Raw genomic sequence first — 23700 nt, forward strand, 5'->3', positions numbered from 1 at the left:
GCGGTGCGGCGCAGTGCTGTTTGGCACAGCGCGCCGCGGCATGCTAATGGCGTGGCACTGCATACGGTGGCGCGGCACGGCGCGGCACAGCCCCGGTTCACCCAGGCACACGTGCGGCCGTTGCCGGAGGCGGCCGGGCTGGGCCGGGCGGCCGAAGCCGCGTCCGGGCACGGCACCTCGGCAGCCGCCGCGGGCTGGTGCCGTCTCCCGCCCCGCGCCCGGTCCCGGTTGCCCCTGTTAGAGGGTGATGCCGAGAAACGCCCTTCGCCCGGGTGCTCGCGGCCGGCGCCTCGGCCTGCCGGTGCGCTGGCGTGGGGACAGCCCGTGAGGAGCCCCGTGCCCGTGGCACCCCATGGCACGGTGCGGGGTGCCAGGATTCCCCCGGGGCGATGCGAGTCTCGGCGCGCCCGCGGAGCCGGCGCCCGCCCGCATACCCGCGCGCCCGCGCGCGCCTCACCGGTACGCCCGGCCCCACCGGGGTCCCCCTGTGCCACCGCTGGCAGAGCCCACCCGGCGCCCGGGGTGCCCCGGGCGCCGGAGCACTGGGGTGACTGGGAGCCGGGGCCGTGGGGCGCTGGGGTGACTGGGAGCCGGGGCCGTGGGGCTGGCGGCGTGGGGGGGCCGGCGGGACGGGATTTCCCTTTCCTCCCAGCCCCACGTTCCCTCCCGGCTTCTTCCTTCCTCGTGCCGGGGCACGCCTGGCCCCTGGCCCCCCGGCTCCCCCCGGCCCCCCGGCTCCCAGCCCCGCTGGCTCCTGGTCCCGCTCCGGGGCGGCTACCGGGGTCCCCGGGGGATGCCGTTCCTCGGGAGTGGGGCCGTGGGGCCGTGGGACCGTGGCGGTGGGGCCGTGGGTCGGGGGCCGTGGGGCCGGGCGGCGTTGCCGCGCGACGCGGTGTTTGTGGTGGGGCTGAGTCACAGCCGTGAGTCACCGGCAGCACCGGGCTGGCAGGCGCCCACCGCCGCCCCACGGCACCGCCGGGGCGGGGCCCCCCACGCCGCCACCGAGCGGGGTGTCCCCGCGGGGTGTCCCCCGTGGGGTGTCCCCGGCCCGCCCCCCCCCCCCGGGCACAAATGCAGAGGGGCAACGGCGTTGGGTGGCAGCACCCCCTGGTGACACAGGTGCCCCCTCTGCACCCAGAACCCCCCCCGTGTCCCCACGGGCCCCCCATGCACCAATAAACTCCCCTCTGCACCCAGAACCCCCCCCGTGCCCCCATGGGCCTCCCCGGCTTCCATGGGCTCCCCTGGGATCCCCGTGCACCCATGGGACCCCCCCGCACCCATGGGATCCCCCCCCTGCCATGTAGAGGTTCCCCCGTACGTTCGGGCCCCCCCCGCTGGGGACTGGGGGCCCTGGGGGACCCCGATGCGGGGGGGGCCGGGGGGGGTGAGTCAGGGCGCAGCCACGCGTCCGTGAGTCACCGCCGGGGTGGGACCGGCCGGCTCCGAACAAAGGCGCCTTCAGAGGACGGGGCCCCCCCGGCCCCCCACCGTGCCGCAGGCGGCAGCTCCCACCCGGCAGTGGGACCCCACGACCCCCGACCCGCTGCGCCGCCGCCCACCCCGCGGCCCGGCCCGGCATCAAGCGCTGGCTTGCCGGGCACCATGAGTCACCGGCGCTGCCTTCCCGCCGCACCCGGGCGGTGCCGGCAGGGCCATGCCGAGCCCAGCGGCTCACGGCACCGCTGGCGGCACCGGCACCGCAGGCACGGGGGACAGTGGCGCCAGGGTGACTGCGGCGGCTGAGACCCAGTGAACACGGCTCATCCCGGGGCACAGCAGCAGAGACTGTGCGCCGCCGTGTGCCGCCATGTGCTGCCGTGTGCCGCCGTGCGTGAGACAGAGGTGCCACGGTCATACCACGGTCCCCTTGGCCACGCTGGCACGCCCACGGTCATGGCAGGCCCCCGTGGCTGTGCCAGGAAAGGAACCCCTAGCACCAGGCCTGGCCTGGGGGTGCAGCTGGGACCTGCCCGGGCAAGTGCCAGGGCTGGGGTGCCGAGTGCGGTGGTGCCGGCGCCAGCCAGTCAGGCCGGGGGCGCGTGGGAATCCCTCGGGAAGAGCCATTTCTGAGGCGTTGCTCACGGAGGGAGTCCCAAGGATGAGGAGCTGCCGGTGCCAGCGCTGCCCGTGGTCGCCAGTCCGCACCAGCCAGCACCACACTGCTACCGGCACGGCCCAGCGCTGGTCCTGGATATGAGACTGGGGCACGGCACGGCACGGCGTGGCACAGCATGGAGAGGCAAGCCCTGGGCCATGCCCAGCTCTGGGCCTCTATGAGCCCTGCTCACAGTGTGCCATGTGCCGTGCCACGTGTGCCGTGCCACGTGTGCCATGCCATGCTGTACGTGCCGTGCTGTGCCAGGCCATGCTGTGCCGTGCCACCCATGCCATGCCACACATGCATGCTGAGCCATACATGCCATGCCGTGCCAGGCCACACATGCCACGCCGTGCCATACATGCCATGCCAGGCCAGGCCATGCCATGCTGTGCCAGCGCCACGACGCCTGCGCCTGGCCCCAGCCGCCAGCGGCGGGGCTGTTGTCCCGGTTCGCGGTGCCGTTCAGAGGGAACAGGGAGTTCCCCGCTCCGCCCCCCCAACCCCCCCCGGGGCCAGCGGCGGGGCGGGGACCCCCCCGGCGCGGCGGCACCGCAGGGGTTAAACGCCGGCCCACAGACTGGCCAATGCGGCGCGGCGGGGCGGTGGCCAACAGGGGTTGGGCGGCCAATGAGAGGCGGCGGGGCGGTGACAAATAGGGGGGCGGGCGGTGCGCCGCGAAGGGCCAATGAGAGGCGGCGGGGCGGAGACTAATAAGGGGGCGGGCGGTGCGCCGCGAGCGACCAATGAGAAGCGGCGGGGCGGGGCGTGCGGCTAATGGGCGGCACCGTTGGCCTGAGGTGACCCGCGCCCCCCCCCGCCGCCGCCGCCGCGCTAAAGGCGGGGCCCGCGCCCCGCCCACCCCGTGAGTACCGCGCCCCCGGGCAGCACCGGCCCCCCCGCCGGGGGGTCCCCAAATGCTGGGGGGGACACACGACACCCCCAGACCCTGGGGGTCCGGGACAGGGACCCCCCCCCCGCGCTGGAGACCCCCTCTCCTTGCGATGGCATCCGCGGGGGGGCGGGGGGGGGCGCCGCACCCCCCACCCCCCGCAGTTCTCCCAGTCCCCCCAGTTGCCCCGTCAGGGCGGTGGCACGGTCCCGCCTCTTCCTCACACCCCCACCCACTGCCTGGGGGGGGTAAGGGGTGTGTCCCCCCACTGCCATCGCCCCAGGATGGGGCCCGGCCGCGGCGTCGCGGCATCGCGGCGTCGCGGCGTCGCGGCGTCGCGGCGTCGCCCACAGCCCCCCACCCCCTCGCCGGCGGCCTTCGGCCTCGCCACCGCCCGCGTCGCTCCCGGCCTTTGTCGCGGCACAGAACCTCTCCGGGGCGGCGCTCCCCGCGGAACGAGCCCTTTTGGGGTGAAACCCGGGGGAATCGGGGCCGGGTTCCGAGCACCCAGGTCAGGCGGGCGCGGGGCCCGGTGGCGCGGTGAATCCCGGCACGGTGCCCACCCCACGCATCTCTGACCTCGGCATTACTGGTTTTCCCCACTTCCCCACGTTTTAGGCCTCGACGTGGGGCCGGTGTCGGGCGCGGAGACGCGGGACAGCGGCGGGGGCGGCCGGCGCCTTCGAACCCCTCCGAGCCGAGCGGGAAACGGCGTTTATGCGTTTTTGATTGAAACGTCCTTATTTTCCCCGCCCCAGCGCGTCGGGCGCCGGGATTCCCCTGCGCCGGTAGGGAGGGAGCGCCGCCGTCGCCGCGCCGGCCGCACAAAGTGCCCATTCTTTGCCTTTCCAGGACTTTTTTTGGTTCTTTTTTCCCTCCTTCGCGGGGCCCCGCGGCCGTTTGCGGCGCGACTTCGCCCCTGACGTCACTGCGAGCCAATGGGAGGCGCGGCGAGCGCCGGGGCGGCACGGCCCCGGTTGCTCACCGAGCTCCCGCCTGCCGGCACTGGCGGTGGCTTGGCCGCAGGACGGGGCAGAGGGGCAGCACCGGGCAGCGAAGACCCTTCGGAGGGGCCGGGGGCAGCAAGCCTCGTTTCGGGGAGAAAACCCCTTTTCTGTTATTCTACCATCCCCGAGGCTTTGGGGGGCAACGCCGACGGCGCACCGCGGCGCTGGTTCGTGATGAATAAGCGACGGGTGCCCCTCGCCCCAGCGCTCAGTGGGTTCGGCCGTGGCTGCGTGGGCGAGAACCGCGATTTTGGGGCGATTTGGCTTCATTCGCTGGTGCTCGCTCCTGGCCCGGCAGCCCCATCCCTCGTGGCTGCATTATGCCGGCACGGGGACGCCGCTGGAGCAGACGCCGCGGCGCTGCCACGTGCCGCGGGGACCTGGCAGGTATTTCACTGTGCCGGGGGCAAGGGAACCGCACCGGCGGCAAGGGAACCGCGCCGGCAGGGAGAGCGGGTCGTGGCCGATGCCGGCGGCTGCGGGGACCCTGTCCAAGCCAGATCCTCACCGCACGCCTACCGCAGAGTCTGCCGCTGCCAAACCCTGTACCGGGCGCTCAGGGTAACCGGGAGGAAGAGTACGAATCCCCTCCGGATGCCGGCACCGCCGGGGAACCGCCGCGGAGGCTCCGGAGAACATTCAACGCTGTCGGTGAGTTTTGTGGTTGAGGTGAAACCATCGACCGTTGCGTGTGCCCCGTGGCCCGCCGGAGCGGCCGGGTCCGGCAGCCGGCCTGACGCCCGCTCTCCGGAGAGTCGCTGCCGCCGCTTTTCCAGCCCAGCCCCGGCTCGCTGACCCGTGGATTTACCAAACGGCCGGACTGCGACGCGGGGAGCGGCGGGGGCGTCCCCGCGCGGTGCCGCGGCGGTGGGCGAGCGCTGCTGCATCCCCGAGGACCCCAAATTTCACGCTCGCCGCCGGCGGGTCGCGGTGCTGGAGGGAAACTGGCGTGGGCAGCCAAAATCCCCTTTTTTCTCTAAAATCGGGGAAGATTTTTGGCTCGCCAGCCGCCTGCGGTGAGGCCCCCGGGGGGGGCTGGGGCTCGGCGTGGCCCCCCGGGGTTGTTGTGGGTGATTTTGCCGTCTGTTAGCGGGTGCTTTACCCAAATTCGGGCGGTTTCAGCCCGAAGGCAGGGACAGGCAGAGGTGAAGGCAGGGACAGGCAGAGCCTCCCCCAGGGCTGCGCTAATCCCAGTTTTAGTTCGCGCTTTGGGAGCTCTCCCGGTAACGCAGGTTTTAGGGGTCGCGCGCCGGCGCTGACGGGGTTTCCGCGACTTCACAACCCACATTTATCCGCCAAAAAAAGGCATTTCTGGCCCGCGCTGGGCGGTGGGTGCCGGGGCGGACGCCCGGTGTGGTTGGGGTTGCGGCCGAGGGTCCCCGCGGGGCCGATACCCCTAACACGGCCGGGTTCGGCTCCGAGGCGGCCGCAGCGAGGGCGTCGTCGCGAGCACCGCGGCGGAGTGGACGCTGCCGGTGAAAGGGGGTTGGAACGGCGATGGGGGGCCGCGGCAGGTTTTGGGAGCGACCCCCTTGTACCGGGAGAGGGGAAGAGGCGCAGACACCCCCACCCCGCCGGGGCAGACGTGCCGGCTCCAGGCGGCTGCCGGGGGAGGGAGCCGGCCCGGGGCAGCGGCGATTGGCCCATCCCGGCTCCGCCGGGGAAGCACACGGCACATGGAGCCACCGCCTGCCCCGAGATACACCGGGCAGCGGCGCAGGATGGAGCACAGCCCCGCGTTCGACATGTGGAGGGACTACCTGGGGCTGGCCGCCGTGCTGGCCGCGCTGCCGCAGGAGCGCGGGGACGCCGGCGAAGCGGCGTCGGCATCACCCGGCGCACCGGAGGCGGCGTCGGCGGCGTCCCCCGGCAAGTCCCTCTGCGCCTTCTGCAAGCACAACGGGGAGGCGAAGCACGTCTACAGCGGGCACAGCCTGCGCGACGCCGGGGGCCGGGTGCAGTGCCCTGTCCTGCGCAGCTACGTCTGCCCGCAGTGCGGCGCCACGCAGGACCGGGCGCACACCAAGCGCTTCTGCCCCCTCACCCGCCGCGGCTACACCTCCGTCTACAACCGTTCGACGCGCAACTCGGCCGGCAAGCGGGCGGCGGGCAGCCGCGTCGCGGCGGGCGCCAGCGAGAAGTAGCCGAGCGCGGACGGAGCCCTCGCCCACGCAGGTACCGGCTTGTTTTTACGCTCCTCGCCAACCCCGCGGCCCCCAAAACGGGCTGAAAGCAGGCGTTTCGCTTCTCGGCGCGAGGCGAGGACAGGCCGCGGGGAAAATCCGGCGTTACCGCGTCGAATGGCGCAAAGCTGCTTCCTCGGCAAAGCCTCGCTTCGAATCTGCGATGCGAGCCTTGATTTAGCCAGGATCGGGATCCCGGCGAGCTCGTCAGGGGGATCGGGGCTAATTAAGGGAGGGGAGCGCACAGCAGGCAGCAGTCGGCGCCTGCCCGGTGCGCGGTGCTCTCCGCTCTCTCCCGGTTTCTCTTCCAGGGGGTTGCTCCGATTTGCCCGGCTCCGGCGGCCACATCGCCCCCGGGAAGCCCCCGGCTCCGCCCTCCTCTGAGGATGAAACGCCAAGGAAGCGCCGGGACGGCGCTTGCCACCAAGACCAGTCTCCCCAGTTCCTCTCCCCAGCTGGTGAAGCCAGGCGGCATTGTCCCGGCGGCGGTTTGGTGGTCACTGCTGGCAGACGCCGTGTCAAGATGCCAGCGAAAAACCCTGAGAAGGGGCGGATTTACCAGCACCCCTGTGCCGGGGGCGTTTGTGGTTGGGTTCAGTTCTGGGTTTTTGGGTCGGTTTGTTGGTTTTTGTTAATCCTGGTGGGTGCGCCGGGGCAGCGCCAGTTCCCGACCGGCTGGTCGGGACCGTCCCACGGTGGGAAGGGCGCCGGCGCTCCGGCTGCCGCCGAGCACTCGCGCGGCAGCCCCTCACGGTCCGAAGGGGCCGCGCTGGCATCAGCTGCTCGCCCACGGCGGCTCCTGCCCTTGCCGGACACGCCGGTTTATTCTTTTACCGTTATTTCACGTGTGACGCGCAGGAAGGCATTTTATTTATACCCTGTTCTCTGTTGAAACGCTGATTTACGTAAATAAAGAGTCGCGCCGTGCTGGCGGCTGGATCCGGCTCCGACCCGGCCCTACGTCTCCTTCCACCTGCTCGCAGCGCGCGGGGGGACCGTCCCGGTCCCCAGCCGCCTGCTCCGCCACGGCTTCGGCCTCCTCAGCGCCTCCAGGCCCCGGTGGGCGCTCATCACCAGGCGGCTGGGAGGGGCGGCAGCGGGCGGGCGCCCGCGTCACCCACGGACCCTCGCACCATCCCGCGGGTGCAACGCGGCCCCGCGGTTTACAGAGCCCCGCGTTGCGGCGCGGCACGCGACGCTCACCCTCCCTCGGCCCGATTCCGCAGAGCCAGAACCCCCGGCCCCAGGGAAGAGGATCCGGATTTCGCGGCCGGCGCGCGCTGGCTCTTACTTGAGGTTGGAGAGCTCCAGGATCAGGCCGCAGATGACGTCGGTCGCGTCCTCCCTGCGGGCGGGCGGGCACAGCCCCTCCGCCTCCTCGCCCCTGACCGCGGCAGGGAGGGAAAATGAGTTTCTACTCACCAAATCAGACATTTTTACTTAAAATGAAGGTTTTATCCCTCGCAGCTCTACCACCATCCCACCTCTCTGAGATGGCAGGAGCGCCGCAGCGCGGGCGATCCGCTTACCCGGGCCGCGGCTGGTGCGGGTCGTTCCCTTCGGCGAGCGGCGGCACCTCTTCGGCGTGGCTCCGTCCCGCCGCGGCACATGGCTCGTGCCCGTGTGCCGCAGAGTCGCGCCCGGCGGCGGCGGGGAGTGGCTGTGGGGAGAAGTCGGTGTGACAATTAAGCCGGGAGCGGGGAACCCGAGTCCAACCGGCTCTCGCAAAGGTAGTTGGGATTTTCCCCCCTTTTGGGTTATTTTAGGTGTTTTGGGGGCGGTGTTTGCAGTTTCCGCCATTTTGGGGGGGTTCTCGCACGTTAAATTAGCGACCGCTGCGGATTTACCTGCTGCGGCGGGAACTCCAGGCTGTTCCCTTCCAGGCCACGCCACGGCTCCGAAGAGGCCTCGCCTTGGGGGTCTGCGCCGACAGCTGAACCGGCGCCCGCGGGAGCTGGCCCCGGCACCGCTCTAACGGCGGGCACGCTCTCCACAATTCTTCTGCCGCACGGGAGGTCACCGGAGCAAGCGGGGGGCCGCATGTCCGTCCTCGGCGCGCTCGCTGCGTGCTCCGTGCCGCGTCTCGCCTCCTTGCCACGTTCTTCCCCGAGACTTTCGCCTTCCCTCTTGCCTGCCGGATTCCCGCTGGCCGGGACGGCCGGATCGGGCGCCAAGCTGGTCCCAGGAGAGGGGGTTTCTCCCCCTCCGGCCTCTTCCCGGCCCGCGCTGGCTTCTCCTGATGTTTCCCGTGGGGAAGCGTTCCCGCCCTGGGGCTGGCTCACTGGACTGACGGTGCCGGCAGTGCCCACGCTCTCCGATTCACCGGTGCTTCCCAGGTCTGCGGACGGGGTGCTGAGCCCCAAAACCTCTGCCGAGAGGCTGCCGCCGGCCGGGCTGCAGCAGGATTCAGCCACGTGCTTCACCACGTTGTTTGTACCAGATGCCCGCGGTTGTTCCCCGCTCACGTTTTCCCGCTGCTCTCCTCCAGCCACCCACTCGGATCCGGCACCGGATTCATTTTTTTCAGCGTTTACAACAGACGTGCATGGTGGTTCCTGGCTCGGACCAGGCACCTCCGCCGGCACGCTGCTGCCAGTGCTCCTGCCTGGAGCATCCGCAGGGAGAGCAATCTCTCTGCCGGCCGCCCCCTCTCCTCGCGCTGCCACAGCAGAGCCGCGCTCGGGACCATCACCGATATTGCCTATTTCGTGGTGAGTTTGGGTTTTGGCGTCCGGCTTTGCGCCAGCGCTTCCGTGCCGCTCCGTGGTCGCCGCCGGCTGGTGCTCTTCTGTCTCATCCGCCCGCTGGTGTGACTCCGGCTGAGGTGCTGCCCCCGGGGCAGCACCCTCCGGTGATTTGCCACCTCCACCGACGCCTCCGTCTCTTCCTTCCTGAAATAACAAGGTACCGGCATCACTCCTGCGTTAATCCCAATCTCTGGATTTTTTTCCTCTGGCTAAATAGCAACGGCTAAACTTGCCAACAGAGGAAAAGCAGTGCCGCAGAGGAGGCTCCGGCTGTGCCGCGAAGGGAGTTTCTCAGCAACGGGGGTTCGGCGATGCCGGGGAGCTTGCTGAGCGAGTAGGGCTTGCGCGGAGCCCAGGACAGGCGTACCTGCGGTAAGGGGACGCGCTCCCCCGCCCGGCTTTGCTCCGGAGCAGCCGCCTCCCCGTCGCCATTCGCGCTGTTAAAAACAAGAACACGCGTTCAGCGACTTACGCCACGTAGAGCCTGGTTCACCTGCAGAGCCTCGTCCTGCCGATGTCTCGCCCCGTTACCTCCTCGGTGCGTTTGTCGCGGCGCTGCCGGCGCTGCCACGGGTCGTGCCTCCCTGATCCTCCACCCCTCCTGCAGCCGGCTTTGGTTTTCCATTGGCATCATTGGTCTGAGCCGGCGCGGTCACGTTTAAGCCATCGTCTTCCGTCGCCTCCGCATCTTCCTGAAAACTTCGTTTAGTTTTGGGAACGTGGCTTTTCCCGTCTCCTCCTTTAAGGGGAAAAAATAATCCTGGGGGTAAGATGGACTCTGGGGGTCACATCAGACAGGGAGAACAACCTTTGTCAAGGTTTTGTCTTATTTTTTGTTACCAAATCCCAAGAGAAAAAAACCCCATGCCTCTAATGCTTGAACTGAGAGAAAAAGAATTACTCTTAGGGTTTTTCGCGGGTTTTTGGCTCCACTCCGCCCATCCCTTCTCCTCCGAAACGCCAAGAAATGGGGCTTGCTGCACAAGGGGCTCTGTGGGTGCTGCTCCCTCCCTCCCTCCCTCCCCAATTGCTGCCGGAAAGTCGCTTCTTATTGTGCTTTATCCCCATAAAAACCCATATTTGCCACATACTTGTAGCGAGAGGAGAAGATGTTTGGGGAAGCCACCCTGGCAGCGTGTGGCATGGAGGCGCTTCTTAGCGAGCAGCCCTAAGCCCCGAAGGCGCAGCACAGAAAGAAGCGCGAGACAGGTAAGCGCTGGCTGCCATTTTCCTTACAAATTGGGACACTTTTACCATTTACCAAGCTTATAATAATTAAGAGCCAGGGCGGGTTTAGGAGCGCTTGTCACCAGCTGGGCGTAAGGAGGGAGGCTGGCAACACGGGGAGGGTTGGTTGGGCTCCTCGGCAGCTGCGGCCTCACGGGCAGGGGAAGGGACGCCGGCCCCTCGCCGCCCCGGCCCCTCGCCGCCCCGGCCCCTCGCCGCCCCGGCCCCTCGCCACCCCGGCCCCTCGCCATGGCCTCCTGCCATTTTACCTGGCGGCTGCTCGTTCTTCCGTTTGCCCATCGCACCGCTCGCCTGAATGGGGAGAACAGAACGGCGCTTAACGAGCGGCCTCTCATCGCCTCCCCCAGAGGCGCTTTGCCCTCAGGGCTGACCCCTGCCCGCTGCCAGAGCCGACAGCCATTTTGCCACCCCCCGGGGCCCAGCACCACGCCAGCCGCCCCCCTCCCGGGGCTGTAGTCGCAGCAGGAGGAAGCAAACCCTCCAGTTCTGAGGTAAAAAACATGGAATTTCACCTATTTCCACCTCCCCGCCCCGCATCGGGCCCCCCCCCCGGGGAAGACGCCATCTTCCCTCCCCCCATCACCTCACGCTTTTCCCGCCTTTTCCGCAACTCCCCGTGCGCATGCGCCGCGTGGGGCCCCCTGGGAGTTGTAGTCTCCCCGGTCGCCGTGCCGTCAAGCGAAACGCCACGACGGCGTCGGCTTTTGCGACGGCAGCGCCGTAAAGCGCGGCGTGTTGTTGACAGCGGCGGGCGGAGCAGGAAGTGAGTGTGTGGATGGAGGGCGCCGGGACCGGGACGGGGGGGTCCCGGGACCGGGACGGGGGGGCTGAGGGGTCGGGAGCACGGAGGGGAGTGGAGAGCCGGGAGGGGAGTGTGCTAGGGGTCGTTTCTGGGGGGTGGGGTTGGGGGGGCTGGAGCCTTGTGGGGTACTGGGGGGGTAACGCGGCCTTGTGGGGGGGTAACGGGGCCTTGTGGGGGGCCGTGGGGGGAGGCAGTAGGGAAAGGGCTGGGGGTTGAGGGGGGAATCCTCTGGAGGAAGGATCAGGGCTCTGGGGCTGGGGACAGCGCCCTGGGGTGCTCAGGGAGGGGCTGCAGTGAGGGAGGGGGCTGTCAGGCCCAGAAGCTTCTGGAAAATGGCTGGGTGGGTGCTCAGTGGGGGTCGCAGAAAGCTGAGGCCGAAGGGCAGGGGTGGGGGTGGGCTCTGTCCGGGCTCTCTGGAGGGGCCCAGCACCCTGACGCAGCCTCCCCCCCTCCCAGCTCAGCCCGGGCGGAGACGGAGGCATGAGCAAAGCCAGGAGGCCGCCGCCGGGCCGCGGCGCCGCCATCGCCAGGCAGGTACGGCCCGTTTCCCCCGCCCCAGCACGCGCCGAACCCCGGCAGCCTCGGGATGCTGGGTGTCCCCCCCGCCCCACCCGCCTGCGCAGGAGGGAAAGGTCGACGCCATGAACAGCCCTTCGGCAGGCAGAGGGAAACCTGAGCCGCCGCGGGCAGGGCCGCCATCGCGGGCAGGGAGTCGCGGGCAGGGCCGCCATCGCAGGCAGGGTCGCCGGGCGCTTTCCTGCCATGCTCCCACACGGGGACGTTGGCCGCGCTGGGCTGTGCTTCGGTTAAACGGGCGCCGGCGGCGATGTCGGCAGTTCCCGTCGAGGGGTTTGCGCCGCTGACCTGGGTGTGCCTGCGCTGGCTGCTGCCTTTATTTGAGCGTTTTAATTAGGTTTAAGCGCTTTAATTAGGTTTAAGTAGTTTTATTTGCTTTGCTGCCTTGTGGATTGCTGCGGCGCCGTCACTCGGGGCACCGCGGGCTCAGCTCCGAACGACGGGACACGCCGCCTTCCGCCCCCGGAGGATCCACCTCGATCCCCTCCTCCTCTCCGCTGGATCCCTCGCCCTAACGAGGAGGCATCGTTAGCATCGTGCCCTCAGGGCTGTCCCCCCACTCCCTCCCCGCAGATGGGTTTGCTGGTGGACCTCTCTCCGGAGGGGACGGCGGGGGACGACGCTGGGGACGATGCCGCCGAGCTGGAGGCCGAGCTGCTGGCGCTGGTGGGAGGCCGGGCCGCGCCGGGAGAGAAGCCCAAGGGGAAAAGTGAGCGCTGCCGCCCCGGGGGGCTCACCCGCCCCCCAAATCTGGGATAATTAATAACAGGCCGTGTAGAAAGCGGCTCCTGTGGGGTTGTTTCTGCTACCCCCGGGCCGGGCTCCCCCGCACGTGGCCTTAAACCGTCAAGAAACCGGTACATGGCCCCAAAAACCCCCTCGTGCTGCTTCTCCTCCTCCAGCCCCCTTGCCGATGGAGGCGATTGAGAGGATGGCCGCCCTCTGCATGAAGGACCCGGAGGAGGAGGAGGAGGCGGTGGATGACGATGAAGAGCTGGAAGATGAAGACGATCTCATGGTAAACGGGGGTTTGAGTTCTCGGCGGGGGAGCTGTGGTCCCTGGGGCTTCGCTCTCCGGGATCGCCTTGTCCCAGAAAAGGGCTTTTCTGCCCTGGATCGTCGCTGATGAAGCTGCCGGCGCTTTGCAGGCTGAGCTGCAGGAGGTGCTGGGCGAAGGGGAAGGGAACGTGGACGCACCGGCGCCTGCCGCCGAGGTACAACGCGTCTTTCGGCTCTGCTTCTGCTGTGCCGGTGCTGGATCCGGCCCTTTTTAGCCTTTCGTGTCGTTTTGCTCATTCCCCTGTTGAGAAAACATGACTCCGTCGTGTGAACCTGCTCCCCGGAGAGGTAAAAAACTTTCCCGGGGATCAGGAGGAGGAGCTGGGTTCCCTCTCCTTCGTTCTCGGTAACGAGCAGCATCGGAAAACACGAGCGTGGAGACAGGATTTAGGAAATTTATTGGAATCTATGAGAAATAAGCCTCCGACGATCCCTTTTTTAGCTGGTCTTGGGCAATCCCTGTTTATTAGCAGCTGTCGGGGCTCTCCCGCTGCTCCCTGAGCCCGCAGAGGCGGTAAAATCTCGGAGCAGATGGGGAAGGGCGGCATCGCCGGCGCTGGTGTGAGCCAGAGCCGGGCGCCGAGCAGCCAGGTCTGCTCTGAGCCCCCGATCCGAGCGGATACGGGCGGCGGCGGGAGCCCGGGTCTCGCTGGGCCGATCCCAACGCTTCTCCTCGGGGCGGCTGCAGGTGCCGGAGGCGCCTCCGGAGCCCAGCGGCGTCGAGTCCACGCTGGCGGAGCGGGCGGACATGTACCGGACGGCCGTCGCCAACGCCAGGCGAGCCGGGGACGGCTCCAGGGCGCGGCGCTACGAGAGGGGCCTCAAGGTGAGCCGAAATCACACGCGTGGGGGCCCTGCCACAAAGCCCTCGGTTTCCTCGAATCTTTAATTAAATTAAACCCTTTGCTTTTGAATTCCCGGCCGGCTCCCCGCAGGAGTTTTACTCAGAATTCTTGGAAAATCAGGTCGTCCTAATTCCGGCGCTTCACGGTGGGCGTTAATGGAAAGCTGAGGCGCAGGCCGGCGCGGCTTTAGTTTAGCGCGGCTCCGGCACGGCCCCAAGCACCTCACCGTGCTGCGGCACTGCCTAAAACCCAACTTCAAGCTCCCAATTCCTCGTGGATTAAAACCCTTCGAATAGTCTTTAGGATTATTATATATTTTTTTTCTAATTTCGAGCACTGTTTTTTCTCCTCCCGGCCATTTCCCACCGAGGTTAAGCCCCTTCTGCCGCTGCTCGGGTCTTGCCCACGCTCTTTTTTTTCACCGTTCCGCACGTTTTTCGGCGCCCGGAGGAAACCCGAGGCTTTGTCGGGAGCAGAGCTCGCCCTTCCCCTTGGATTTTGTCCGCCGGTACAAAATCGGCTGGCCTCTCGCGCAGGCTGGGAGAGGAGCCGGCTGACGAGGGGTTTTTTTGGGGGGGAAATAAGGAGCTTGGAGAGTTTGGGGCCGGATCCCAAGTGGGTGAGAGACCCCCAGCTCCAGCCCAAATTTGGGTGCTGTTTTCAGGCAGACGTTGAGTTTTCCCGTCCCGGCAAGCCCTGAGGTTCCTCTCTTCGCAGAGGAAGATCAGCCACAGCCGCTTTTACCCCTCTGCACGTTCCTTGCAGACGCTGGAGAACATGCTGGCCTCCCTCAAGAAGGGAAAACGGATCAACGAGGAGGAAATCCCCCCTCCGGTGGCGCTGGGGAAGGGTGGGAGCTCCCCGGCGTCCCCCCTGCCCGCCGCCCGCTCCGGCTCCCCGCCGCCAGCGCCGCAGCCGCCCCCCGTTCTCCCAAAGCCCCGTGTCCTGCCCGTCAGCTCTCCAGAGACGAAACCAGCTTCTCCCTCGCCGCCTTCCCACCCAGGCAAGGGTTTTGGCTCATCATTCCGCTCCGGAGGCGGCCGTAACTCGGCTACTGGCAGGAAAACCGGTAACGCCGCTCTCCTCTCCGCTCCCCCAGACTCTGAGCGCGCCGGCGCCGAGGCGATGCTGCGGGGCCGGCAGCGGGAGTACAAGCTGGCGGCGCTGCAAGCCAAGCAGCGCGGAGACCTGGAGATGGCCACCAAATTCTACCGGCTCGCAAAGGTACGGCTCCGGGCGCGCGTCGGGCGGCCGGAGAGGCCCGAATTTCGCTCCCCGTCCGCGTACTGATGCAAATTTCCCTTTTTTCTGGCTTCTGCAGTAAAACAAGGCTCGGTCAGGCTGGCTGCAAAGAAAACTGAGCAAACTTTTCTCTTTTTCCACGTGCTTTTTCAGAGCTTTGACTCCCTGCTCGAAGCGGCGGGGAAGGGCCAGCCGGTGGAGCTGAGCAGCGCGCCGCCTCCTCCCGGTAAGACCCGAACCGGTGGCGGGGAGCATTCGTACCCTCGTTTTTGGAGGGAGAAGAAAGCCAGCACGGCGGTTCCCTGCATCCCGGCGGGCGCCGATGGCTTCCTTCTCCACAGACCAGCTGCCGAAGGAGCTGCTGTCTCCCGGCCAGCCGCAGTCTGCCGCAGCGGCGCCCGTTCCGGAAGCGAAACCAGCGTCTCCCCTGGCAGGTGGAAGCCCCAACAGCGAATTTCTAACCCCAAACTGCTCTCTAAATTCAAGGAGAAAAGCGATTGAAGCTTTTTCTCCGGCTCTGCCCCCGAACAGACGTCCCCCCGGCGCCCCGGGACGCGCTGGAGGCTCTGCAGCAGAGGATGGAGCGGTACAAGACGGCGTCGGCGCAGGCCAAGAGCAAGGGAGACGACCGGAAGGCCCGGATGCACGAGCGCATCGTCAAGGTGCGGGAGCCGCGCGCTCCGCCGGCCGGCGCGGCGCTGCCGGCGCCGCCGCGGCCCCGCTCAGCCTCCGCTTCCCCTCGCAGCAATACCAGGACGCCATCCGGGCGCACAAAGCGGGGAAAACAGTGGATTTCTCGGAGCTGCCCGTTCCGCCAGGTATTTTCCCCGTCCCTTCCGCGGCGAGCGCCCCTCGGGGCCGTTTCCCAAAGCTGGCGTGCCGCGGGGAGGACGAGTCTGAGCCCGGTGGGGCCGGGGAGCCCTTGGTCCCACCCCGTTGCACCCCTTTTGGCCAGGCTTCCAGCCCATCCAGGGCGCGGAGACGCCGTCCGGAGACCAGAGCATCACCGGAGTGCTGGAGGCGGCCATGAAGCTGGCCAGCCGGGAGGTCCCTGAGGAGGAGGACGGTGCCGAGGAGACAAAGGTCGGGGTTTTTGGGGCTCGGGACCCCCCGATCCGGCTCCCCTTGCCACTGTAGGGACCCAAACCGGGGAGCGGGGAGGGATCCCGCCGCAGCCCCCTCTGACGCCGTCCCTTCCCGCGCCAGCCTGCCGCCCGCCCCGCCGCGGCGAGACCCGCCGCCGCCTCCCAGCCCAAGCCGCCGCCGCCCCGAGCGTCCTCCGCGGGCGCCCCGAATTCTACCGGAGCTGCCAAACCGGCCCCCAAAACCTCCTCCAAAGGTACCGGCCCCAATCCCGCGCTCCGTCCCGGCCAGGGGCGAGGGGCCGGGGGTGCGGCGAGCCCTGCCGGCGGCGGCGCCGGGGCGCTCAGCCCTCCTCTTCCTCGGCAGCCCAGCAGCAGCTGGCCTTCCTGGAGGGCAGGAGGAAGCAGCTGATGCAGGCCGCCCTCCGCGCCAAGCAGAAGAACGACGTGGAGGGGGCGAAGCTCTTCCTGCGGCGGGCCAAAGGGCTGGACCCCATGATCGAGGCTTCGCGGAACGGCCTGCCTGTCGACATAACCAAGGTCTGCGGTCCGCGAGCCGCGCCCGGCTCCGGGCAGGCTCCTGGCGACCCCCATTTAATCCCTCTCCTGCGTTCCAGGTCCCCGAAGCCCCCGTGAACAAGGAGGACTTCGCGCTCGTGCAGCGTCGAGGGGTGCGCGTCTCCCCCGAGGCGGCCGGCCGGTACCTGGAGCTGATGGAGCTGATCCGGCAGCAGTACGAGGTATAGCGGGGGACGGCCGGGAAAGGGGGTTATTTCGGTGCCTTCTAGGGAGAAATTGGGAAAGAGGGAGGGGAGGATGCCACGCGGGGCCACGGGAAGCGTGCGGCGGCGGGGGGGGCGAGCCGGGAGGGTCTTCCTCGCCGTAGGGGAGGAAGGAAGGGTAGCGGAGGGGGAGGAACGGAGCCGCTTCCCTCGGCGAGGACGGGGTGGGAAATCTCGGTGTAAATCCGGGCTGAGTTTTGACCGAAGCGGGGTTTTCCACTGGGGAAGGGAGCGACGCCTCCGGGCTCCGACAGGCTCCGTGCGGGGAGCACCGGGTCAGGCGGAGGCGGCGTCGCAGCTCCGCTCCTCCGCGCCGGGATGCGGAAACCTTCCTCTTCTCTCCTCTTCCTCCCAGATGTGCGTGAATTACTCCAAGCAGTTCACCCACCTGGGGAACATCGCGGAGACGACCAAGTGAGTCCGCCAGCCGGAGCGCGCGGCGCGCGGCCGCTGGGGCACCGCGGCGGTGCCGAGGAAGACGAGGACGTCGCCGTAAGCCGCTCTCCCCGGCAGGTTCGAGAAGCTGGCCGAGGACTGCAAGCAGAACATGGAGCTCCTGAAGCAGGCTCACGCCCGGGGCTTCCCGCTGCCCCAGTACCGCTACGAGCAGCGAACCTTCAGCGTCATCAAGTAGGGGGTCGCCGGCCGAGCGCGGCGGCGGCGGCGGCGGCGGCGGCGGCGGGCGCTGACGGGATTCCCGCTCTCTCCGTCCGCAGGATCTTTCCGGAGCTGAACAGCAACGACATGGTGCTGTCCATAGTGAAAGGCATCAACCTCCCGGCGCCGCCAGGTGAGGGGACGCGGGCGGGACGCGACCGCGCAGGCCTCCGCGGCTCGGGCGGCGCCGCTCGGCCGTAGGCACCGGTCCGGAGGGCTCGCAGCAGCCCGCGGGCAGCCGGTGCTGCCCGGCAGCCCTCGCCGTGGCGGGGAGGAGGGAGACGGGGAACCCGCCGGCGCGGCGCTCACGCCGCGTCCGCCTTGCAGGCGTGGCTCCCGACGACCTGGACGCCTTCGTGCGCTTCGAGTTCCCCTACCCCAACGCGGTAAGTCGGCGTCCCGCCGCCGCGCTCGCCGGCCGCGAGGCTCGGCACTCACCCGCCTTCGCCTTGGCAGGAGGAAGCTCAGAAAGACAAAACCGCCGTCGTTAAAAACACCGATTCTCCCGGTAAACGCCCCGTTCTGCCCTTCCCGAGAGGCGGGGAGGGGGCCAGGGCCGCGTCCGCCGTTGCCGCGGAGCGTGCTGGTGGGCGGGGGTGACGACCGCGGCTCCGCTCCCCGTCTGGCCGGGGGCTCCGCGCCGCGTCTCCCGCCGACGCCGCGGTTGGTTCCCTCGGCAGAGTTCAAGGAGCAGTTCAAGCTCTACGTCAACCGCGGGCACCGCGGGCTCCGGCGCGTCCTTCAGACCAAAGGCATCAAGTTCGAAGTGGCGCACAAAGGGTAAGAGCGCGGCGCTTCGCCGTTTCTACCGTTTTTACCGTTTTTACCCCCGCTTCCCCTCTCGCAGGGGGCTGTTCAAGACGGACCGCGTCGTCGGCGCGGCCCAGCTCAAACTGGAGGCGCTGGAGACCACCTGCGAGGTTCGGGAGATCCTGGAGGTGAGGGACGCCGGGCGCGTCGGCCCTCCGCCGCCCCGGCTCCGCCGTCGGTGACCGGCGTTTCCCCTCCTCCTGCCCCAGCTGCTGGACGGGCGCCGGCCCACCGGGGGGAAGCTGGAAGTGATCGTGCGGCTGCGGGAGCCGCTGAGCTCCCAGGAGCTGGAGACGCGGACGGAGCGCTGGCTGGTCATCGACCCCGGCGCCACGCCCCCGGTGAGTGCCGCGGCGGGCGCCGGACGCCGTCGCCGGTTCGGCCGCGGCCAGAAACGAGCCGGCTCTTCCCTCCAGGTCGCCGTCCCCAAACCGGCCGTCGCTCCCGCGAAGGAGCCGAACGACAGGCGAGTGCGGCGGGGGCGCGGCGGGGGCTCGGCGGCCTCTTTCGGGGGGCTGGCGGGGGGGTCGTGGAGGCGAGCGGTTCCCGGGGTCCCGGTCGCCCTCGGGGCGCTGGCGCGGCGGGTGCCGTTCACCGTCTCTCGTCTCCGTCTCCCGTTTCAGGACGGCCGTCTGCTCGCTGCTGTAGCGGGGCCGGCCCTGCCTGCGCCTCTCCTCCTCCTCCTCTTCCTCCCCGGAGCCCGCGTTCGCCCACGGGGGCGCAGGCCGGAGCCGCGACCCCGAAAAACACCCCCATTTCGGGGCTCCTCGTCCCCCACGCGGGCGCATCCGGCGCCGCCGCTGCCGGGCTGCGGCACAGGGTGGGGATTAACCCCCCGTGAGGAAGAGGAGGAGGAGGAGAGGAGCGGGAGGGGAGGGTTCCTCTCCCTCCTGGCCGGGGGGACGCGGGGGCTCCCCGTCCTCCCCCTCCCCGCCTCACCCGCCGCCGTTTCTCCCCCTCCCCGCCGCCGCAGGGCCGTGCCCCCCCTGCCCAGCCTCTCCCTCCTGGCCTTCGACCGCGAGAAGCTGGAGCGGAAGGTGAGCGGCGCCGCGCCGGCGGCCTTTCGGGGCGGGGGTCGGAGGGGGCCGTCGCCCGGACCCCCCGGCCCCTCGCCCCCCGCAGATGCTGGCTTACGCCCAGGCGCGGCGGCCGGTGCCCCCCGAGCTGCGGGAGCAGCACCAGGACCTCTCCCGGCGCAGCCAGGGCGTGCGCGCGCGCCTGCAGCACGGCGGCCCCCCCTTCCGCAGAGGTGAGGGGCTGGGGAGGGGGAGCATGTTTTTTTGGGGGGGGGGGGGGGGGGGGGCACGACCCCCACCCCCCCCAGCTTCCTTATTTCACCTTTTTTTCCCTTTTTTTTTTTTTTTAGAGTACCTGGCGCAGCTGGAGCGCTACCTGCACCTCTACACCGAGACGGCGCGGCGCCTGGGCACCGAGGGCAACCGGGTGAGCCCCCAACCCCCGCCCGTGCCCCCCCCGCCCCGTGGCACCCAGCACCCCCGGGTGCCGTTTGGGGCGGGGGTCCCTGACGCCTCCCCCTCGGCAGGAGGCGGCCAAGGAAGCGCTGTACCGCAGGAACCTGGTGGAGAGCGAGGTGGGGGGCGGCGGAGCCTTCTGGGGGTCCCCCCCCTCGCTGGGGGGTCCTCACCGCCCCCCGCCACCCCCCGGGGCGGGGGGTCCCCCCACCGCCCCCCCCCTCACCGCCCCTCTCTTCTCTTCCAGCTCCAAAAGCTCTGCCGGTGAGCCCCCCCCTCCCCGCCGCGGGGCGCAGTGGGGTGCTGGGGGGGGGGCACACGGGCCCCCCCGGCGCTGCCATGACAATCAGGGGGGCTTCCCCCCCCCCCCCCCCAGCGGCCAGGGTGCCCCCCCCCCCCGAGCCCCCGCTCCCCCTCCAAGTGCCTGTCCCTGGGGGGTGGCGGGGGGGGTCGGGGGTGTTCTGTGCCCTCGCACACAAATCTCTATATAAAGTTTTTAAGAAGAAAAAGCCGGATTTTGGTGAATTCCTCCCCCCCCACCCCAGTGCCCCCCACCCCGTCTGGCCCCCCCTGCGCAGGGCCCAGTCCCGCCCCCTCCCCGTCGCCACGGCAACGGGCCCCTCAGCCCGCCCACGCCCCAGGGACCGCCCTCCTTCCTCCACACGCTCGTGCCTCTTTGCCATGGCAACCGCTGCAGAGCGGACGGGCAGGGAGGATGGGCCAATCACGGCGCGGGCGCCGCGATTCTATTGGCCGTACCCGTTCGCCGGGGTGGAGAGTGGCGGGGATTGACGGCCGCGTCGGGCCAATGGAGCGGGGGGCGCCCGCCTCGAACGGCCCAATCTGCCAATGAGAGGCGCGGGCGGTGGAGCGGCGGCCAATGGGCGCGTGGCGTGGGCGGGCCGCCGACGGCGGGCCGGGGCGCTCCGGAAGCGGAGGGGGCCGGGGGAAAATGGCGCCCAGCTCGAAATCGGAGCGGGGCGGCCCGGGGGCAAAGCGGGGCCCGGCGGGGGCGGCGGGCGGGTCCTCGGCCGGGCCGGGCCCGCGGGGCCGCCGCGAACACGTCGTGAGGCAGCTGGACCGCGTCAAAGTGAGCGGGGGGCGGCGGGGAACATGGCGGGGGGCGGCGGGGGGCCCGAGGGGAGCCCTGAGGGAGGGACGGGGGGGGCTGAGGGGGAACCCGGGGGGCTGAGGGGGTGTCCTGAGCGGTGGGGGCGGGGAGGGGTCCCGCGTGGGGGTGCTGAAGGGCGGGGGTGCGTGAGGGCGGTCGGGGGGGGGGGGGGGGGGGAGTTTGGGGGGGGGGCGGCCTGGAGCGGGGGGTGGGGAGGGTTGGGGGGTCCCTGACGCCGCCGCCCCCCCCCCCCCAGATCAGCGGGCAGCTCTCGCCCCGGCTCTTCCGCAAGCTGCCCCCGCGGGTCTGCGTCTCCCTGAAGAGCATCGTGGACGAGGACCTGCTGTGCGCGGGGTGAGGCCGCGGGCGGGCGGCGGGGCGCGCGGGGGGGCCCCCCGCCCCTCGCCGGGACCCCCGCCACCGCCTCCCCTTCCCCGTCCCCAGGCACATCTTCCTCGGCTTCTCCAAGTGCGGCCGCTACGTCCTGTCCTACACCAGCAACGGCGGCGACGACGACTTCTCCTTCTACATCTACCACCTGTACTGGTGGGAGTTCAACGTCCACAGCAAGCTCAAACTGGTACCGCGGGCGGACGCGCGGACACCCCCTCTTCCTCCGGGGGGGCTCCCCCGGCGTTTCGGGGAGCCCCTTCCCACCGCGGCCCCTCCCGCAGGTGCGGCAGGTTCGCCTCTTCCAGGACGAGGAGATTTACAGCGACCTGTACCTGACGGTGTGCGAGTGGCCCAGCGACTCCTCCAAGGTCATCGTCTTCGGCTTCAAGTGAGCGCCGCCGCGCGCCCGCCGCGCCGCCGCGCCGCCGCCGCCGCCTTCCCGCCGCCCACCCCGCTTCTCCCCGCAGCACCCGCTCCGCCAACGGCCTCCTCGTCAACATGATGATGATGAGCGACGAGAACCACCGCGACATTCTACATCAGCGCCGTGGCCGTCCCGCCCCCCAGGCACTGCCCCGGCTGCCGGGACGTGGCCCTCGCCCACCCCGGTGAGCCCCCGCCGCCGCCCCTCCGGCCCCTGCCCGCCCCGCGGGGGGGCCGCCGGCTCGGCCCCCCTCGCCGCGGCCCGCGCTGAGGCGTCGCCTCTCCCCGGCTGCCGCAGGCGAGCGGCCGGCGCACTGCCTGCGCCACGGCTTCATGCTGCACACCAAGTACCAGGTGGTCTACCCCTTCCCCACCTTCCAGCCCGCCTTCCAGCTCAAGAAGGACCAGGTCGTGCTGCTCAACACCAGCTACTCCCTCGTGGCCTGCGCCGTCGCCGTCCACGCCGCCGGTACGGCGCCGCCGCGACCCCCCGGCCCCCCCGGCCCCGCCGCGGGGCCGCCGTCACCTCCCGCTCCCTCCCGCAGGCGACGGCAGCTCCTGCCAGATCCTCTACGAGCGCCGGAGCCCGCCGGCGCCCTGCCGCCGCGCGGGGTGCGCGCCGCCGCCGCCGCGGCCGGAGGAGCCGGGGGAGCGGGAGGCGGCGGCGGCGCAGCCCCTGGGAGGGCGGGCGGGCGCGGGGCTCTCCCCCGCCGTGGCCAAAGCTAAAGAGTTCGTGGCCGACATCTTCCGACGCGCCAAGGAGGCCACGGGGCCGGCGCCGGGCGGCGAGGAGGGGGAGGAGGAGGAAGACGACGACGGCGGCGGCGGCGCCGCCGGCTTCGAGCGCGGCTCCCCGCCCCTCCCCGCCGCCGCCCCGGCCTGCGCGGGACCGGCCGGCTCGGGGCGCTGCCGCCTGCACCCCGCGTCCCCCCGGGGGGACGGCAGCCCCGCGGGCGACCCCCCCGCCGCCCCCGGCCCCCCCTGCGCCCCCCCCGAGCCCGGCTACGTCAACTACACCAAACTGCGCTACGTGCTGGCGCCCGGCGAGGCCGCCGCGCCCGAGGAGGGTGAGCCGCGGGGCTGGGACGGGGGGGCTCGGGGGGCGCCACCCTCCATTTCGGGGGTGCCCCTCTCCCGCTTTGGGGCCCCCCTCACCCCATTTCTCCCCCCCCCCAGAGTACGAGGACGACAAGATCTCGCTGCCCTTCGTGGTCACCGATTTGCGCGGCCGCAGCCTGAAGCCGCTGAGGGAGCGCGCGACGGCGCAGGTGGGCGCGGGGCGGGGGCCGCGGGGGGACCCCCGGCGCGGCGGGGGGTGACGGGCGCGTGTTTCCCCCCCCCCACCCCCCCGCCCAGGGGCAGTACCTGACGGTGGAGCAGCTGACGCTGGACTTCGAGTACGTCATTAACGAGGTCATCCGTAACGACGCCGCCTGGTCCCGCCAGTTCTGCTCCTTCAGCGACTACGACATCGTCATCCTCGAGGTGCGGGGGGGCCGGGGACGCCGCGGGGACCCCCCCGGGCCCCCCCCTCGGTGTTTATTTGTGTGCGTCCCCCCCCTCCAGGTCTGCCCGAGACCAACCAGGTCGTCATCAACATCGGGCTGTTGCTGCTGGCCTTCCCCTCGCCCCACGGGGAGGGGCAGCTGCGGTGAGGGGGGTGAGGGCACCCCGAAACGCGCCCCCCCCCGCCCCCCCCGGCCCCCCGCTGAGCCCCCTGCCCGCCCCCCGCAGCCCCAGGACCTACCACACCAGCCTGAAGGTCGCCTGGGACCTCAACACCGGCACCTTCGCCACCGTCGGCGTGGGCGACCTCACCGAGGTCAAGGGGCAGACGAGGTGGGGGGCGATGGGGGGCGGGGGGGGGGGCAGTGTGGGGCGTAGGGGATGGGGGGGGCGATGGGGGCGTAGGGGATGGGGGGGGCAGTGTGGGGCATAGAGGATGGGGGGAGTGTGGGGCGATGCGGGGTGATGGGGGCGTGGGGGGGGTCAGTGTGGGGTGTGGGGGGTCAGTGTGGGGTGTGTGGGGGCAGTGTGGGGTGTAGGGGATGGGGGGGCGTGGGGGGCAGTGTGGGCGTAGGGGGCGTGGGGGGGCAGTGTGGGGCGTAGGGGATGGGGGGGCAGTGTGGGATGTGGGGGGGCAGTGTGGGGCGTAGGGGATGGGGGGGCAGTGTGGGGTGTGTGGGGGCAGTGTGGGGTGTAGGGGATGGGGGGGCGTGGGGGGCAGTGTGGGGCGTAGGGGATGTGTGGGGGCAGTGTGGGGCGTAG

The 23700-nt window shown here is 70.3% G+C and overlaps 4 protein-coding genes across 4 annotated transcripts in view; all 4 read left to right on the forward strand.

The window, feature by feature from the left end:
* The window catches only part of LOC309414796 (low-density lipoprotein receptor-like), a gene marked incomplete at both ends in the record, with an annotated part of 16943 nt that extends 13221 nt beyond the window's left edge, over positions 1–3722 (forward strand). Inside the window, one exon of the mRNA XM_082012170.1 lies at positions 3612–3722. Within this exon, the coding sequence (XP_081868296.1) occupies positions 3612–3722 (111 nt within the window). The remainder of the gene's footprint in view (positions 1–3611) is intronic.
* A 1434-nt stretch (positions 3723–5156) lies between these two features.
* Positions 5157–6179, forward strand: LOC309414763 (nanos homolog 3-like). The gene has a single exon (XM_082012134.1). The coding sequence runs from the start codon at positions 5677–5679 to the stop codon at positions 6142–6144; it is 468 nt and encodes a 155-aa protein (XP_081868260.1). The 5' UTR covers positions 5157–5676; the 3' UTR covers positions 6145–6179.
* Positions 6180–11341: 5162 nt separating this feature from the next.
* CC2D1A (coiled-coil and C2 domain containing 1A) lies at positions 11342–19897 on the forward strand. Its single transcript, XM_082012171.1, has 28 exons — positions 11342–11514; positions 12130–12265; positions 12459–12574; positions 12705–12770; positions 13304–13441; positions 14226–14684; positions 14856–14928; positions 15044–15136; positions 15234–15364; positions 15448–15520; positions 15658–15785; positions 15909–16041; positions 16152–16324; positions 16402–16524; positions 16922–16980; positions 17080–17196; positions 17283–17356; positions 17551–17609; positions 17680–17731; positions 17904–18003; positions 18071–18161; positions 18243–18374; positions 18450–18508; positions 19007–19070; positions 19156–19282; positions 19400–19476; positions 19577–19624; positions 19753–19897. The coding sequence occupies exons 1-28, from the start codon at positions 11461–11463 to the stop codon at positions 19771–19773; spliced, it is 2976 nt and encodes a 991-aa protein (XP_081868297.1). The 5' UTR covers positions 11342–11460; the 3' UTR covers positions 19774–19897.
* A 560-nt stretch (positions 19898–20457) lies between these two features.
* On the forward strand, positions 20458–23271 carry DCAF15 (DDB1 and CUL4 associated factor 15; the record flags this gene model as incomplete). Its single annotated transcript, XM_082012172.1, is given in 14 exon segments — positions 20458–20595; positions 20873–20970; positions 21061–21196; positions 21291–21397; positions 21477–21543; positions 21545–21617; positions 21731–21901; positions 21978–22037; positions 22116–22499; positions 22597–22700; positions 22789–22917; positions 22999–23005; positions 23008–23083; positions 23167–23271. Coding segments are annotated over 14 exon segments (1655 nt in total), but the record flags the coding sequence as incomplete, so codon positions are not given.
* Between the last annotated feature and the right edge of the window lie 429 nt (positions 23272–23700).

The sequence above is a fragment of the Phaethon aethereus genome, assembly GCF_964289735.1.
Source record: "Phaethon aethereus genome assembly, chromosome: 32".
NCBI classification, from domain to species: Eukaryota; Metazoa; Chordata; class Aves; order Phaethontiformes; family Phaethontidae; genus Phaethon; species Phaethon aethereus.

Coding starts and splice junctions, on each gene's coding strand:
- LOC309414763 (XM_082012134.1), top strand. CDS start 5,677: ATGGAGCCACCGCCTGCCCCGAGATACACCGGGCAGCGGCGCAGGATG.
- CC2D1A (XM_082012171.1), top strand. CDS start 11,461: ATGAGCAAAGCCAGGAGGCCGCCGCCGGGCCGCGGCGCCGCCATCGCC. Junction 17,197..17,282: donor CGAACCTTCAGCGTCATCAA/GTAGGGGGTCGC, acceptor CTCCGTCCGCAG/GATCTTTCCGGAGCTGAACA. Junction 17,357..17,550: donor CAACCTCCCGGCGCCGCCAG/GTGAGGGGACGC, acceptor TCCGCCTTGCAG/GCGTGGCTCCCGACGACCTG.